The following is a 17,665-nucleotide window of genomic DNA, read 5'->3' as shown; positions in this document are numbered from 1 at the left end:
TTGCAGCCTAACATTACAGCATTTTACATGACTATAAAGCCGTTCTGCTTCAAAGTGACCTAACATTATCAATCTATACATAATTTGGCTGGCTGTGATATCAAAGTGCATAACTCACTAGGTTCATATCTAACTTTGATACAATAGAACTAATGTGTGAAAAGAGTTCAGCAGATCCAACATACTCTGTTTGTTTCAAATATTACTAAGTTAGATCCCAAAAGACATTTAGAAATTTCAGTGGCAGTTGTAGACTAGCAAGCAGGACTATTCTCTTATGTTTAAGTACATTCGTGCAAAGTGCTGTTTGATGCTCGCTGGATGACTGTGCAAAAAATGACTGTGCAATGTGCACTTAGACCACTCAGACAAGTTCCAGTACCAAGCCAGGGCTGTACTGGGTTAAGGCACACTGTTAGGACAGAGCAGAAGAGTTTTATTTTATATCTGAGTTGATGCATGAAAGCATAGTACTGGCAATTTGCGGGAAAATGCTTCAAAAAATATGGCTGCCACCTTGATCAGTGGAAAAAGTAGTCAAATGAAAAAAAATTGTGTTCTAATAACAACATCTAAATTATACTTTCTTTTTAACAAAAGGAATAAAGCGTGGGCCACGTGGACCCCCGGGTCCTCCAGGACCAAAAGGTCCACCAGGAAATCCAGGAATCGGACTGCGAGGGGCCCCTGGTAACCCTGGGCCACAAGGACTACCAGGACAGTCATCTACAGGAAAACCAGGTACTCCAGGAGCATCAGGAAAATCAGGCGAAAAGGGATCTCCTGGAGAAAAAGGTGATAGAGGAGCTCCTGGGAAACCAGGAGAAAAAGGCAATGCAGGACCAAAAGGACCTTCCGGCCCACCTGGATTGTCAATTCCTGGTAAACCAGGTTCCCAAGGACCACCAGGTCATCCAGGACCAGCAGGGCCGCCTGGAGCAAAAGGAAAGTCAGGGAGTCCAGGTCAACCAGGGCCAAAGGGAGAAGGAGGATCTGGATCCCCAGGACGTCCAGGTGAGAAAGGTGCTCCAGGACCAAGAGGGCCACCAGGTCCATCTGGATCAAAAGGGTTAGGAAGACCTGGGCCCCCTGGTCCACCTGGTAAACCAGGTTCAAATGGTGAAAAGGGTGCCCCAGGTTCACAAGGAAAGCCAGGAGCACAAGGTCAAAAAGGGGCACCAGGATCACCTGGGCAATCAAGAACTGGAAATCCTGGGACCAAAGGGGAACCAGGGTCACCAGGGTCTCCCGGACCAAAGGGTTCACAGGGTCAAACAGGTTCACCAGGAGCACCAGGAATGCCAGGCATTGGAAAGCCTGGAAATTCAGGTCCTAAAGGAGAGCGTGGTCCTGCAGGTGCAAATGGTTATCCTGGAGAAACTGGGAAAAAAGGAGAGGCAGGTCAACCTGGAGCACAAGGGCCACGTGGACCTTATGGCCCACCAGGCCAAGCGGGTCCAAAAGGGCACCCAGGACAAAATGGTACACCAGGAGAAAAAGGTAATCCAGGGCCAGCAGGTCCACAAGGGTTTCAAGGCCCAAAGGGCCAGCCAGGTCCAGGTGGCGCTCCAGGAAAATCAGGATCTCCAGGTCAACCAGGTGTCCCAGGCTCAGAGGGTCAACAAGGACTTCCTGGACGAAAAGGTGACCCAGGACTACCTGGGTCGCCTGGTAAATCAGGTAGTCCAGGTGCTCCAGGAACACCTGGGTACCCTGGAAAAGAAGGGCCAAGAGGGCCTCTTGGACAACAAGGTCCAAGAGGGCTACCTGGAAATCAAGGCTCTCCTGGATACCCTGGAGAAAAAGGAGAACCTGGCCCTCCTGGTCCTCCAGGAAGCCCAGGTGATTATTATGGAAAAATATCAGGTGACCTACCTGGTTCACCTGGGCAGCGAGGACCACCAGGTCCTCCAGGCCTTCCTGGTCCACCAGGTCCACCTGGAAAAACTATTGTGCAATCGGAAAAACATGACAATAATGGTTATTACCATGGTTCTGTTCCAGCATTTACAGCCATTCTTTCTCATTCATATTCGTCAACAGGCCAACCAGTAGTGTTTGACAAAATATTAATCAATTTAAATAATAATTATAATCCATCCACTGGGATTTTTACATGCAAAATATCTGGCATCTATCAATTTTCTTATCATATACAAGTCAAGGGAGCAAATGTTTGGGTTGGATTATATAAAAATGATGAAGCTATAATGTACACATATGATGACTATAAAAAGGGTTATATTGATCAGGCCTCAGGAAGTGCTATATTAAGCCTACGTAGAAAAGACAAAGTTTACATTCAGTTACCTTCAAAAGAGTTCAATGGTTTATATTCATCTGAAGAGAAAATGTCCTCCTTCTCAGGGTATCTAATTGTTCCATCATGATGAATATCAACTAAAAAAAGTGCAATTTGAAATGGATGATGGGACTGAATTTATTGTGGTTGTAATGTGAGTGGAAAACATAGAGCCTGGGTTAGAGGTCATATTTAGAAACAAAATAGCAAACATAAATGGTCAAATTAACATGCGTTTTTGCAGAGAATTGTGTGTTTAAGAGCAAATGTTCTGCTGCCATTATCCAGGTCAATAAAATTACTTGAAACAAAATTCTCTGGCTACCATTCTGAAATTTTCAAATGTACATATCCTTTGACAAATACTGAACAATAAATTACTTTCTGCATATTAGTACTATGAACTTGGCATTTCTGCAGTTTAATAAATGCTTCTTGTTGTAGAGATGAACAAGTTTTTACTCTATCAAAATTAATTGTAGAAAGTTTACTAGCAATAGGAACTGCTGTGAGTGAATTCACACATGACCCAAATCATATTTTAAAGATATGGGTCAAATTTTGCAGCAGGGCATTTAACAGTATCTGCCATCAGTCAGTCATGCCTTCCATCCTTCAGCTAAAAACATTTTTGTCCATTAAGTTTCTGAAAGAATTGATAATATGGCAGCAAGGGAATCAGGGCATCCAGGACCCAAGTGAACAGGACAAGCAACAGGGTATATCCTTAAACCAAGCTGATTGAAGGATTGAGAAATATACAATATTGTAAATTGGAACGGGCCACATTTGTACCCTCAGACATTAAGCCATGAATGAATCAGAATTTCCTTCAATCGAATATTGGGGAAAACAAAATCATTGCTTTTGGCTTCAATCAAAAGCTCCTCTGTTGCAAACCAGACTGTGGACAACCCCAGTATTCTGTTGAACCCAGGGTTAAGCTTTGGGCCCAATTAACCCACCTATCATCACTACCAACTGGTTCTACTTACACATCACTACCTATGCTTTAACCCAGTTTCATTATCTTTAGATTCAATTTTCCTCATGTCCTCCTTGTCAGCCTTCAGGCTCAAAGAACATTCCAACCTCCGCTGCCTAAAGACGGCAATTTATCCAGGAGACTATTGCTTGCATTTTGTCCCAATTGACTGTCATCCAAGTTTTTGCTAACATGCACTGGTTCCCTAACCCCACACCGCCATCCCCAACCTATCCTCACCCAGAGAACTGTATGCAATAACCTAATGCATATCTAATCAATCCACTCCTGTGAAGAGGCTGAAGACTTTGTCCCAAACATTTGGCACCAACAGGCTGACATAATGATCAAATTACCTTTAATTGAGGAAATAATTCTGAGGCTTTACACATCACTAAGCAATAAAATACTTTTTAGCCCTCCATGTAACACTGTGAAAACATTTTCAGGTATCTGCTCAACATATGATTTCTGCATAACCTAATAAGTTGGATGTAGTTAAGAAAATAATTTGAACATAGAATTATCAGTTTTACTATCATTCTGATTATTCACAATATTAAGGAAATCCCAATTGATTTTAAGTATAAAGAAACAAAAAAAAACAATATCTTGAAGGAATTCTGCATTGTCTAAGTACCATCTTATCAGTGCGATTTTTAAACAAGGTTATCTTCCAATTAATCAGGCTCGCTGGATATTAAAAATCCCATGACACTGTTCAAAGAATTGCAGGACGTTCTTGCTGTACTTTGGCCAAAATTCTTCCATCAACAAACCAAAAACAAATTTATCATTGTGTACAAGATAGGTGCCACATTTGTGTATATAATAACTATCGCCCTTGTGTGGTTCCTTGTACATTTTTGTGCTTTGAGGTATTTGAGGCACAACAACTGTACTTCATGATTATGTTTGGGTCAATTAAAACATGCATATTGCAATTACAGACTAAATTTATTGTATTCAACTAAGTATTTAGTTTCTGACAACACTGACAAAAACATTGGCAGCGTTACAATCACAAAATTCATTATTAGCATGTGTTTATAATGTATTTTCTTATTAGCTACTGATACTTGTTAATCTTGCTTACTAGACAAAGCAAACCGCTTGATTGGCACCCCATGCACAAACATTCACTCCCACCATAACCGACGCACAGTGGCAGCAGTGTGTACCATCTACAAAATGCACTGCAGGAACTCACTGAGGCTCCTTAGACAGCACCTTCCAAACCCATGACCACTACCATCTAGAAGGACAAGGGCAGCAGAGGTTTGGGAACACCACCATCTGGAAGTTCCCCTCCAAGCCACACGTCATCCTGACTTGAAAATATATTGCAGTTCCCTCATTGTTACTGGGTCAAAATCCTGGAACTCCCTTCCTAACAGCACTGCAGGTGTACCAATGGCATATGGATTGAAGCAGTACATGAAGGCAGCTCACCACCACCTTCTCAAGAGCAATTAGGGATGAGCAATAAATAAATGCTGGCCTAGCCAGCGACACCCACATCCCATGAATGAATAAAAAAAAATTAAATCCCTTCAGGTGACAAGCAACACATCGGGCCACAGTCAGCCACTGAATCAACAACATCTCACATTTATCATGGGGCAGCTCCCAAGTCAAATCTATGCTCCTATTTAACCTACAAAGAGTTAAGCTTTTATTCTAACAATACAGTATAGCAACATTTCTCTGGAAAATTTATAACACAAGGGCACAGTTTCAGGATAAGGGGTCAATCATTTAGGACTGAGAAGAGGAGAAATTTCTTCATTTGAAGGATTGTGAATCTTTGGAATTTTCTACCTCAGAGGGTTGTGGATGCCTCAGCATTAAATATATTTAAGGCTAAGCCAGACAATGTTTTGGTCTCCCAGAGAATCAAGGGACGTGGGAAGCTGGAGGGAAAATGCAGTTGAGGCTGAAGATCAGTCATGATCGTATTGAATAGCGAAGCAGGCTCAAGATCTACTCCTGCTTTTATTTATTATGTTACGCTCTTAACATGGCTTCAGTAGTTACTAATTCGATAGTACATTAGTAGCAGTAGGAACTGAATTCATATCATTATGATTAGGTTTTATGCAAATAAGTTTGATAGCAAAGTGGTATATGGTAAAAGAGCATCATTGAGGTCCATTCATGCAAGGGTAGACAGTAAGAACAGAGGTACAGTTGAGTTATAGGGGAAAGGAGATTTATGACAAAAAAAATGTAAAACTTCAGTTCAGACACAAAACATGCTTTTTGCACAGGCGCGATGTGATTGCAAAGCTGGTAGAAACTACTTAAGACAAGTTACTTGCTTTGTCCTGAAAATACTCAATTTGAAGCATAGGTGGTTTCAACCATGTGTAAATGAATTGTGTTCAGAATCTGCTGAAGATTCAGGAAGTCAGCACTTAGGTTTGAGAACCTTGCCTGATTGTGAAAGTCATCTTCTCGATTTCCTGTGTACCATCTTCAACTTCAAAGGGGCATGAGTTATTTCTCACTCAGTATGCAACAATTTTCAATTGTTTTAGATCTACTAAACTGGCACAAATACTTGAAGGGACCGTGAGGACAAACTAAACCATATACAAATTTCTATCACAGATGCTGATTTCAGTTCACATTAGTATTGGCAAAAGTGAAAAGTTGATACATCTTTACTTGTGTATTTGCAGAGGCATGCAATAAAAATTTTATAATCAAGTGGCAGCTGCAATATTTACCTCTTTGCCTGTTTAAATATTACTTTTAATAAACCTGCTGTGCATAATTTATAGATAAACTTGCATGGCCACAATTCCAGAAGAGGAGAAAGTGATGGGACTTGCATTAATTCCAGTGAGCAAATTACAGTAATAGGAGTATTCTGTTTGACCCCAACCAATACTACATTTATACCACCAGAAGTGGGACCACTTAGAGAAACTGTCTTTTGTGCTGAGCACAACAGGAAATATCTACTGAGTGGCATTTCCAACAGAATGCATTTCCATTGGTTTCAAAGGAGCTGACCAGGTAGATGAAGGTCACTAAGTTGCCTAACAAGAACAAGAAGGAAGAGATGCACTGTAGTAGGTATCTATGAGGGCAAACAATTAGGAATTTTAAAAATCTAATATGTTTATGTTAAAAAAGAGAATAAATGACTTCCCTCCCCTAGAATTTCCTTTGTTAAGCTAGCCATTGCCATTAAAAATATGGCCAGGAAAATGATTAAGAGATGAGACCAAAGGTCTACTTTATTATTTTTGTTTTTACCTTATACAAAATATGGCAGAGCGCAACAAAAAATATTCTCATCAGCTTTAACTTGTTATCCAAGAGAAAGCCAATTAAAGAGTTCATTCTAGTCTGAACAGTTAAAATTATGGGTAGTATCAGGCCACCTTGTTGTGGCTGATCAAACTAAGGATGTACTATCATATTGAGTTCATTTACCTTGAAAAAAATAAGGTAGCAAACAAAGTAAATTAAGTTCAAAACTAATCCAGTATGCTTAAATAGTAAATGCGGACTATGGTAGGTGGAACTTTCTCAGGGGGTGTAACGGGGAAGTTACAGCCATTCTGTTGATGTTTATTTGCACTGAAATTTCCTGCCAATTTCACATAAAAATGGATGTAAACTACAAGAAATTTAACGCAAACACACAGAGCCCAAGGCAAGCACTGAACTCACATCATATGTTCTTCCTAAAGTATGAAGATTCAAGGCTGCTAACTATGCTTCATGTACATTAGACACAGCACGTTTAAAAACATGCAAGCTTTTCAATTTCATTGTGACATTACTAATGCCATAAATGTGCAGTCAAAGAAACAGAAAATACAGTGCTGGTCTCAGAGAGAATATAAAATAAAAATCGCTTTAAAATTATCAATCTAACACCAGAAAAAATGACTTTGCTTATTGCTTGGCCCAAGATTCAGGGCTAAATTTTACACCTGTTTTGAACCATGTGTACAGCAATTTAGCCTGGGAGCAAAGCCACATTCATGAGCTAAGATGCATTCAGGCAGAGGGGTTGTTAGACGGATGTAAAAGTTGGAGAAAATTTAGATGTAGAGGAAGAGAAGGAGCAAATCAATTGCACCTGAATTTACACAACTTTCAACTAGAAGTGGGTATTGTGCCACAATTACGTTGTTTCACTGGCATAAATTGATAGGAAATTCCACTCAAGTGCTACACTTGCATAGTAGCAATAGATTGAAAAAATAAACTTTATATTTCTTCCTTCTAACAACCACCATGTTTTTAATAACATCCAGAAAGACGAACAGTGCAAATAGTTTTGTGGTGACTTACAAAGTGGATATATCCATAATCATAACAGCATGTGCTTTAACACAAACATGAAATAAATGGTCAAAGAACATTCGAAGTGTACCATTTTCAACACTGGTCCCAAAATAAAGATCAAATAGTCAGAAGGAAATCCAAAATAGATGCAACAGTTAAGCTTCAAGTGGCCTACAAGTATTGGATGGAATCTCTGCAGTAGTTGAAGTTCCAGATGTACAATCCTTTATAAGAGTTGACAATCCAAAATCCTAATTCCTATAAAACTGTGCATTCTAGAATTGTGAAATCATGACTTACCTTTGAAGGCAGATGCTTTGTAATTGTATTCTATGGAAGCAATCACATCCTTCCAGAATTCATATTTTTTCACATTTCTATTCTGTGAAAAAACAATGGTTTAAACACCCCAAAACACATCAGTTCAACTGCTTTTTAAGAAGTCAGAAAAGTTAAAAGTGCAGCTAGAATCAATATAATTCTGCGAGTTATATATGTCATGTGGGAAAATGCTCTGGAAGACACAAAGGTGCAAATTGTTGTTCTGAAATATTGTTTGACATTTTAAAAGTTACGACATTCAATAATTTAGTGAATAACGTACTTGATTTTTAAGCATCTATTATTAGATTAAAATAAGTCTTGTGTATTGTGCACACTTCCTGTAACAATTTCCAATTACATCACCCCTACAATGCTTAGACTTACCTATTCAATGTAAGCCTGACTGTTTCACCATAACTCCAACTCTCAGATAGATGGCACTACAAAACTGTTGCTCCAGCTTGATGGCTGCAAAAAACAGTAATTTTGGCCAATGGTCCCTTCTGTTGTCTTTCCCTATTTTCCAGCTGCAGTGACAAGGCAGCTTTCTCCAACTATCTCTTACCTTTGTTTGCACCAACTCCTCTTGAGAAAAGTCCAACATCTGCATTCCTAGTTGTGACCTGGGGAGTGGGTTCAAGTTCTTTAAAGTGTTTGCTGCATTACTATTTACATAGTAAAATTTCAGTAAGCACTTTAAGAGCTTTCAAGTGGTTCCAGGATCATAAGTGGGAATATGGTTATCAATTTCACAGGCCTACACCAGATATTTCACTGGTGATCAACAGGACTAGTTGCTCTCACAAATAAACCCTACAATCTGGGATGCACTTTGGCTACTCGATATTGAGTTAACTATCATATGCTCCCTTGTTGCATGCACTAGATACAGAGGTCCTTATGGAATGGAATAATAAGGGACATTGGTCAGATAAAGCATGGATGAAAACCAACAAATGAAGTAATTTTGCACAGGATATATGAATAAACAGAATGCAGCTTTCACAGCCAAGATTTGTCCACATTGAGTGTTTATGTGTCATAAGAACAATAAATATGTAACCAGTTAGTCCTCTGGTCCAGAGTCACTTCAAGCTAGCTGGCCCTGGCTTCCTATGTGAATAATGGTAATCACAGTCAGCAATAGCAGCATAAGACCACTTATCACTTTAAATAATGAAAACAGGTATATCAACCCTATGCTTTACAATTTCTGGGGGTGAGAGGAGACAACTTAAAGCTTTCAGTCTCTTTCCACCTTTCCCAAATAAACCACTAGATCCCTATCAACGTCATATCCCTGGTTACTCAATCGTTCCAAACATTAACTCCTTCAATCTTCATAGACTCAAAAATTAAGTATGCAAAAAGCAAGAGAGCAGAGAAAAGTAAACATGGGTCCCTTAGAAGTAGAGCAGGAGTAATTATAATGAGAAATAAAGAAATGCGGAGATGTTAAATAAATACGTTGTGTCTGTCTTCATAGTTCAATTCATAGAAAACATACCAGAAATAGTAGAGAAGCAAGGGTCTAATGAATACAAGGAACTTAAAGTAATTAATATTCGTGTCATGTCAATAAGACAGAAAGTCAAAACTTTATTCTTTCGTTTCTGCTATTTTTAAAATGGACTTTTGCTTAGCCAAAAGATGGCTGCTACAGGTCACATGGGTCACATGATTGGCCATCTGTCCTGGAAGCTTCCAACAGAAGTTACAGGAAAAAAAAAGTTCCCTTCTCATGGGGAATCTCGCATCCCATTGCAAGGACATTATAATCACAAAATCAGGGGACTTGCAGAGATCAAAACTTGTTATTCCTGCAGAGTTGTTAACAGCTCTATCTCACACCTGGACTGTCCAGGTCCATTTCAAAAGGGGGCCATTGAGAGGACAATGGACATCATTTGCATATTGATAAACTAAACCCTCTAGCAGAGTCACAAGGTCTGTCCAGAAAATAGCTCCCCAAAACAAGATCCTCAACATGGATGCTGACTCTTTCAGAAGCTAACAACTGGGGCATTATAAGCCATAAAACAAAGGCCTGACCCAGACACCAGATAAACATCCCTTTTGAAATCATTGTGGAGAAAGGATGTAATATGTCTCGTGACCATTTTGAAATCTCTATATTCATTTGAGAAAAGAGAAACAAGCAGCCTGTTTAATTAACACCAACTGAAAAGATCTTCAGCAGGACTGTCAGCTGACCAAGCAGCTGGTCACCATGTCTCAACTCCCCGAAGGCTGTTTGATTTTAAAAGTCTCCGATCATCGCATGCCAAGCGGTCTAAGCACAGAAATCCCATCGGGCTGCATTATCATTCGTTTCAAGGATTTTCATGCTACTGTTTCCCACCAGGAACTCATCTGAACTGAACTCCAGCATAAAAGAAACATCCTCTGGATTTTGATTCCTGGACTCTGGAAATCATGTCAACTAATATTCATTTCTGTGGTTCTTTTACTGTTGTTATCCATAGTTAAAAAACTCCTTTTCTATCACCCTTACTGTATATGTGTTTGGGTGAGGTTGAGAACATCACCTCCACCAAGCCCCCAACCCCACAACACACCTCAAACTCCGGGTTTGAATGTGAAATAAACTAACCTTCTGAGCTTATCATAAAGTGACTTTGCTGCATGTTACCTATAAAATTGGACCGCACAAACTGAAGGTTTGGGGAAAATACGCCACAGCCTACTTTAAAAATAATTCAAAAAACACCTCTGCTTACGGACAGACGGTGAGAGGATAAAAAAGTTGTTTGCCTTCTCCACAACATTAGTAAAGAAATACCACCCAAGAAATTAATAGGACTGAAAGCGCACAAATCCACTGGACCTGACAGCCTACATCATAGGATTCTAAAAGAGGTAGCTGAGATAGTGAATACATTGGTGCTATCTTCCAAAATTCCCCGGATTTTGGAAAGATCCCAGTGGATTTGCACATAGAAACGTAACAGCACTCTTCAAGGAAGGAGGGAGAGGCAAAATGGAAATATGGGCCAATTACCCTGACATCAGTCATCAGGAAAATGGTGGAATCCATTATTAAAGAAGTGGTAACAGGGCACTTCGGAAATCATAATATGGGTAGGGAGAGTCAATGTGGCTTTACAAAAGGGAAATCGTTTTTGACAAAAGTATTAAAAGATTTTTTGAGGATGTAACAGACAGGATAAATAAAGGGGAACCAGTGGATGTCGTAAATTTGGATTTTCAAAAGGCATTTGATAAGGTGCCATACCAAGCATTGCTGTGTAAGATAAGGGTTCATGGGGTTGTGTGTAACACATTAGTACAGATAGAAAATCAGTTAAGGGATAGAAAACAAAGAGTAGGAATAAATGGTTCATTTTCAGGTTGCAAGCTATATTAGTGGATCTGTGTTAGGTCCTCAGCTTTTTATGATCTACATCAATTGCTTAGGTGAAGGAACAGAGTTATTTATCCAAGTTTTTTGGCAATGCAAAGCTACATAGAGAAATAAGCTATGAGGGTGACACTAGGAGGCCGCAAAGGGATTTTAGAAGGTTAAGAGAATGGGGACGATGGTGGCAGATGGAATATAATGTGAGAAAATACGCGATTATTCAATTCGGTAGGAAGAATCGAAAAACAGAACTTTTTTTAAAGAGTGAAAAAACATTAAATATTGGTGTTCAGAGAAATATAGGTGCCCTTGTACAAGAAACACAAAGTTAAGATACAGGTATAGCTAGCAATTAGGAACACAAATGGTATATTGACCTTAATTGCAAGGGAGCTGGATTAGAAGACAAAGAAAGACTTGAAGCAACTGCACAGGGCTCCGGTGAGACAATTCCTGGAGTACCACAGACAGTTTTGGCTTCCATACCTAAGGAAGGATACACTCACCATAAGGAAGGTGCAACAAAAGATCTCTGGATTGATTCCTGGGATGAGTTGTCATATCAGGAGAGATTGCATAGAATGAACCCATGCTCTTTGGAGTTTAGAAGAATGGGAGGTGACCTCATTAAAACATGGTAAAATTTTGAGAGGGGCAGAGCAGGCAATCAGAGAATGCTTACCTTGATTGGAGAGTCAAGAACTAATGGTGGGGTATAGTCTCAGGATAAGGGGATGGTAATGTTGAAATGAGATGAGCAGAAATTTCTTCACTTAGAAGGCTGAGATTCTTTGGAACTCTCTACCCAGGAGGGCTGAGAGTACTCAATCGTTTGCATATATTCAAGGCTGAGATTGACAAGATTTTTCAACTCTAAGCAAATCAAATGGTATGGGGGACTAGGTGGGAAAATGAAGTGGGTGATTGGACAAATCGCCACCCATCCATATGGATTAGTTCAATTCAACTACACCAACAATATCCTCTGAAGCTTTTCTATGCTATAACTAAAACCAAGGTACAGTGGAATCCTCATTATCACAATGTGGTTAAAATGTATTCATCCATTTCCTTGTTTTTGTTTTCTTCAGTGTTCATTTGCAAGAAAAGTATATCTTCTTGAATTGAACAAGTCATAGAAATCCATTTATAGCAACTGCAAATATGGGGCTACACCAGATGAATTATTTTGTATGAATATTCTTATTTGTTAAAAAAAAACTTAAAAATGTTTGTTCCAGCATTCTAGATTTCAACTCAACGAAATCAAATTCTAGTAGATTGAAGTAATATCTAATATGAAAGTTCACAAAACTGACCAGAATTATTAAGATGACTATTAAAAGCAAGGCCTTAGAAAAATTAAAATTGTTGTGTATAGTTCCTGAAAGCTTATATAATCACATTCTGCAGACTTCAATTATCATCATCTTCACACTGTTCTTTAAAATGACTTGATCACATTAGCTCTTTAATAAGTTATCAGAGGCATACAACAGGTTGCTCTGCCTCCAAAATCTGAAATAAAAACATAAAATGCTGGAAACAGTCGGACAGCATTTATGGACCCGGCCTACCCAATGTTTCCATCGCTTTTTGTTTCAGATTTTCAACTTGCAGTTTTTTACTTTTGCTTATGCTCCAAAATTTAAACTTGCTCAAACGTTTAGAGGGAAAAAAAACTTCCAGAAACTATGTTTCACTTTGAGGTTTAACTCCTGGAGCTGACTGCATTTTTGCTCTAACAAAACAGAACAAACTATTACAGCAAATGAAGCACTCTGTCATTTTCTTTTCTTTATTCTCTCATGGGATATGGGTGTCACTGCCAAGGCCAGCATTTGTTGAACTGAGAGGCTTGCTAGGCCATTTCGGTGGACAGTTAAGAGGCAATCACATTGCTGTGGGTCTGATGCTACATGTAGGCCAGACCAGGTGAGATGGCAGATTCCCTTAGTGAATCATATGAATTGTTACAGCAATCAATGATAGTTGTCATGGTCACCATTACTGAGACTAGCTTTATATTCCAGATTTATTTATTTGACTCAAATTTCACCAACTGCCAAATTGGGATTTGAACCCATGTCCCCAGAGTATTAGCCTGAGTCTCTGGATTAACGGTTCAGTGACATTACCACTATGCCACCATCTGCCCTCTTTACTAAAGAAAATCTCATGCAGGGATGCCACTGGGCATTGAAATTTGAGTAAATAATTCAATTTAGCAACCAGAATAAATGCAATGGGATAAATGGTCTCCTCTCTGCTGTAAATTCTCTGATTCTATGTCAAAAATTATCATTGTCTCACCTGATCTAACAGATCCACTACACGAGCACACAGCAAAGCTCCTGGCAGGTCAAAATAATTGTCATAGAAATGATATTTGCCTGGAAAAGAAGAAAAAAGACAATTAAAATTTCTTTAGAAGATAATATATTACATTTCTATTACAAAATACAATTGGTAGATTTAGAATTTGCTTTATTAGATCAGAATCTTCAACAACTATGGTGCAGTGCTATTTCTAATTAAGTTTTACATTACAATGAATAAATTCATCATTGAATATTATTCCAGAATTGTACATTGCTACAGTAAATGTATTTTCTTCCAATCAATAACTAAGTTATTTGAAAAAATAGCATTTCAGCATTTGAAGGACTTACACATATATAAACATTACTAAATTGTAATTAAGTAACTCACATTAATGTTTTTATCCATTTTTTACTCCATACCTGAGCGTGCAAATGTTCCATTGATCGTTTTGAAGTGCTTCCATTTTCTCTTCTTTCCATAGATTTCCAATATTTCTTCTACTGTCAAAATTCTAGTGCCATGACTAGCTCTAATTGAAATATCAAACGTTGGTGATTTGTTAATTTACACTTAGTTTACTCTAAGTTCTGCGACCACCTGTAACTTCGAAAATATTCTAGAAAATTACTGTACAACAGAGTAAATAAATGGTATGCAGTATGCTAAGTTCAATACATTAATGATGTTAAATAGAACAAATATTTCAAAATTTTACAACTTTAAATTTAGCACAACTGAAAAATTTGTCTGGCTGAAGTCAAAAACATAGTTCAGCTCTAACCTGACATTTCATCACAAAAAAATTAACTTAGAAAACCACCATTATACATTTTGTTTGCTACCAAAATAACTTTCAATTAAACAAATACAATTTGCCTGCATTCATATTATGACTTGCAAGTCAAACTGATGTAATGTAAGATGGAAGCAAAAAACTGCAGATCCAAAACAAAAACAAAAATAAAAATATCTGGAAAAACTCAGCAGGTCTGACAGCATCTGCGGAGAGGAACACAGTTAACGTTTCGAGTCCGAATAACTCCAACAGAACTAAGGAAAAATAGAAGAGAGGTGAAATATAAGCTGGTTTAACGGGGGGTGGGACAAGTAGTGCTGGATAGGGGGCCAGTGATAGGTGGAGATTGCCAAAAGATGTCATAGACAAAAGGACAAAGAGGTGTTGACGGTGGTGATATTGGCTAAGAAATGTGCTAATAGGTGACATTAAGGGTAGAAAGCAAGACGAGCAAGGTACAGATAGCCCTAGTGGGGGTGGGGTGGGGGGAAGGGATCGAAATAGGCTAAAAGGTAGAGATAAAACAATGGATGGGAACACATTTAAAAATAATGGAAATAGGTGGGAAAAGAAAAATATATATAAATTATTGGAAAAAAAGGGGGGGATCGGAAAGGGGATGGGGATGGAGGAGAGAGTTCATGATCTAAAGTTGTTGAACTCAATATTCAGTCCGGAAGGCTATAAAGTGCCTAGACGGAATAGCACCTCATCTTCCGACTAGGCACTTTACAGCCTTCCGAGCTGAATATTGAGTTCAACAACTTTAGATCATGAACTCTCTCCTCCATCCCCACCCCCTTTCTAATCCCCCCCTTTTTTCCAATAATTTATATAGATTTTTCTTTTCCCACCTATTTCCATTATTTTTAAATGTATTTCCGTCCATTATTTTATCTCTACCTTTTAGCCTATTTCGATCCCTTCCCCCCACCCCACCCCCACTAGGGCTATCTGTACCTTGCTCGTCCTGCTTTCTACCCTTAATGTCACCTATTAGCACATTTCTTAGCAAATATCACCACCGTCAACACCTCTTTGTCCTTTTGTCTATGACATCTTATGGCAATCTCCACCTATTACTGGCCCTCTATCCAGCTCTACCTGTCCCACTCCCCCTTAAACCAGCTTATATTTCACCTCTCTTCTATTTTTCCTTAGTTCTGTTGAAGAGTCATATGGACTCGAAACGTTAACTGTGTTCCTCTCCACAGATGCTGTCAGATCTGCTGAGTTTTTCCAGGTATTTTTATTTTTGTTTTTGTAATGTAAGATGGTCTCCTCTTGAGGATCTAATATTGGGCTTTTTCAGACCTGAACCTAACTCGAAACATTTAGAAATCTCTCCAGCCAAGCTTCCCCCAAAAATGCAAAGTCCAGCAAATTAGTATCACTCCAAATAACAAGCAACAAGAAGAGGACACAACTGAGGCTCTGAGTCTTGACAACATTCTAGATGGATGGAGTAGCAACACATAGCACATAATAAATAGAGGCAGGTGTAGACCATATGGCTTCTCGAGTCTATTCCACCATTTGTTACAAGTGTAGACAAATAGAGAGCTTGGAGTCCATGTCCACAGATTCCTGAAGGTGACTGGATAAGCAGGCTGAGCCCTAGACTGTAAAAGCAGGGGCTAGAACTGTATAAAACACTAATAGACCACAGCTAGAAGAAAATTCCCACCCATATCCCATGATTCCCTAGAGCCCAAAATTAATCTATCTCAGCCTTATATACATTCAATGATGGAGCATGTTGGAGGGTGGGGCGGAGAGGGTAGAGAGTTCACAAGACTCACAACTCTTTGAGTGAAGGAATTTCTCATCTCATTCCTAAATGATCAGCCCCTTAACCTGAGACTGTTCGTCCATGTTTTAGATTGTATAGTCAGTGAAAAAACTCATGTTTCAAGGACATTCTTCTAAACTCTAAAGACTGTTGGTCCAATTTACTCAATCTCTCATCACAGGGCAATATTCTCATCCCAGGTACCAATCCAGTGAACCTCTGCTGTTCTACCCCTAAGGCAAGTATATCTTTCCTTAGATATGGAGGCCAAAACTACATAATCCAGGTGTGGTCTCACCAAAGCCCTGTACAACTGTGGCAAGGCTTACTTATTTTTGTATTCCAAACACCTTGCAATGCCATCTGCCTTCCTACTTGCTTGCTAACTTTGTGTTCCATATAAATGTACACACAAATCCTCTGAACATCAACATTTACAAGTTTCACGCCTTTAAAAAAAGATTCTATTTTTCTAATCTTACTAACAAACTCATACTTAACCTCATACTTCCCTGCATTATAACCCATTTGTCACCTTGCTGCCCACTCACTTAACCTGTCTATATATCTTTGCAGCCTCTATGTATACTCCACACAGTTTACATTAGCCTTGCATATTTTATGCTCAATCTCTTCATCTAAATCATTAATATAGATTGTAAACAGCGGAGGCTGATCCTTGTGGTTCTCCAATAGCCACAGCCTACTAACTTGAAAATACTCCTTTTATCCCTACTCTTTGCTTCCTATCAATTAGCGGTCCTCCATCCATGCTAATATATTGCCCCCAACTCCAGTAGCCTTTATCTTGCATATTAACCTTTTGTGTGAGACCTGACTGAATGCCTTTTGGAAATCCACTTATAATGTATGTACTGGTTCACCTTTCTCAACATGACTAGCTACATCCTCAGAAAGCTCTAATAAATTTGTCGGACATGATTTCCCTTTCGTAAAACCACACCGGATTTGTCTGATCATATTATGATTGCCTAAGTGCATTGTTACAACTTCCTTAATAATAGCTTTCTCCTATACCTATGTAATTAGCTTCGTTTAGGTTTAAGATTATTGTTTAGGACTGGAGTATGTGGCTTTCAAACTTAATATGGAATTCAATTGTATTATGATCACTTTTCCCCAGCGCATCTTTTGCTACGAGATTTTGGATTATATTTTTTCCTGTGAGTCTGTGGTTCCATTTTACCCGGGCTAGATCCCTTCTCAACCCAGTGAAGTTAGCCCTCTTCCAAATTAGAAATTCTATATTAGATTGTTCCTTGCTCTTCTGCATTAGTAATCTAAACGTTATGATACAATGATAATTAGTAACTAAATGTGACCCTCCACACATTTGGCATACCCGAATTCCCAGCAACAGATGCAACAACATAATGATGAAGGAGGTGCTCCTGAACACATCAGAAATTCCTCCCCCTCCTTTCCCT

General features: G+C 38.9%; 2 protein-coding genes across 2 annotated transcripts in view; one reads left to right on the top strand and one right to left on the bottom strand.

Moving 5' to 3' along the window:
- The window catches only part of LOC144680415 (uncharacterized), a 69,497-nt gene extending 66,801 nt beyond the window's left edge, over positions 1-2,696 (top strand). Inside the window, exon 13 of the mRNA XM_078541382.1 lies at positions 601-2,696. Coding sequence (XP_078397508.1) covers positions 601-2,390 — 1,790 coding nt within the window. The 3' untranslated portion in view covers positions 2,391-2,696. The remainder of the gene's footprint in view (positions 1-600) is intronic.
- The window catches only part of nt5dc1 (5'-nucleotidase domain containing 1), a 644,476-nt gene that overhangs the window by 609,789 nt on the left and 17,022 nt on the right, over positions 1-17,665 (bottom strand). Inside the window, exons 4-6 of the mRNA XM_078542226.1 lie at positions 14,049-14,158; positions 13,618-13,697; positions 7,899-7,980 (exon numbers count right to left, since the gene is read on the bottom strand). Coding sequence (XP_078398352.1) covers positions 7,899-7,980; positions 13,618-13,697; positions 14,049-14,158 — 272 coding nt within the window. The remainder of the gene's footprint in view (positions 1-7,898; positions 7,981-13,617; positions 13,698-14,048; positions 14,159-17,665) is intronic.

Source organism: Cetorhinus maximus, chromosome 5, assembly GCF_964194155.1.
Source record: "Cetorhinus maximus chromosome 5, sCetMax3.hap1.1, whole genome shotgun sequence".
Taxonomy (NCBI): Eukaryota; Metazoa; Chordata; class Chondrichthyes; order Lamniformes; family Cetorhinidae; genus Cetorhinus; species Cetorhinus maximus.
The sequence above is the reverse complement of the archived record's forward strand: the minus strand, read 5'-3'. Positions and strand labels throughout refer to the sequence as shown.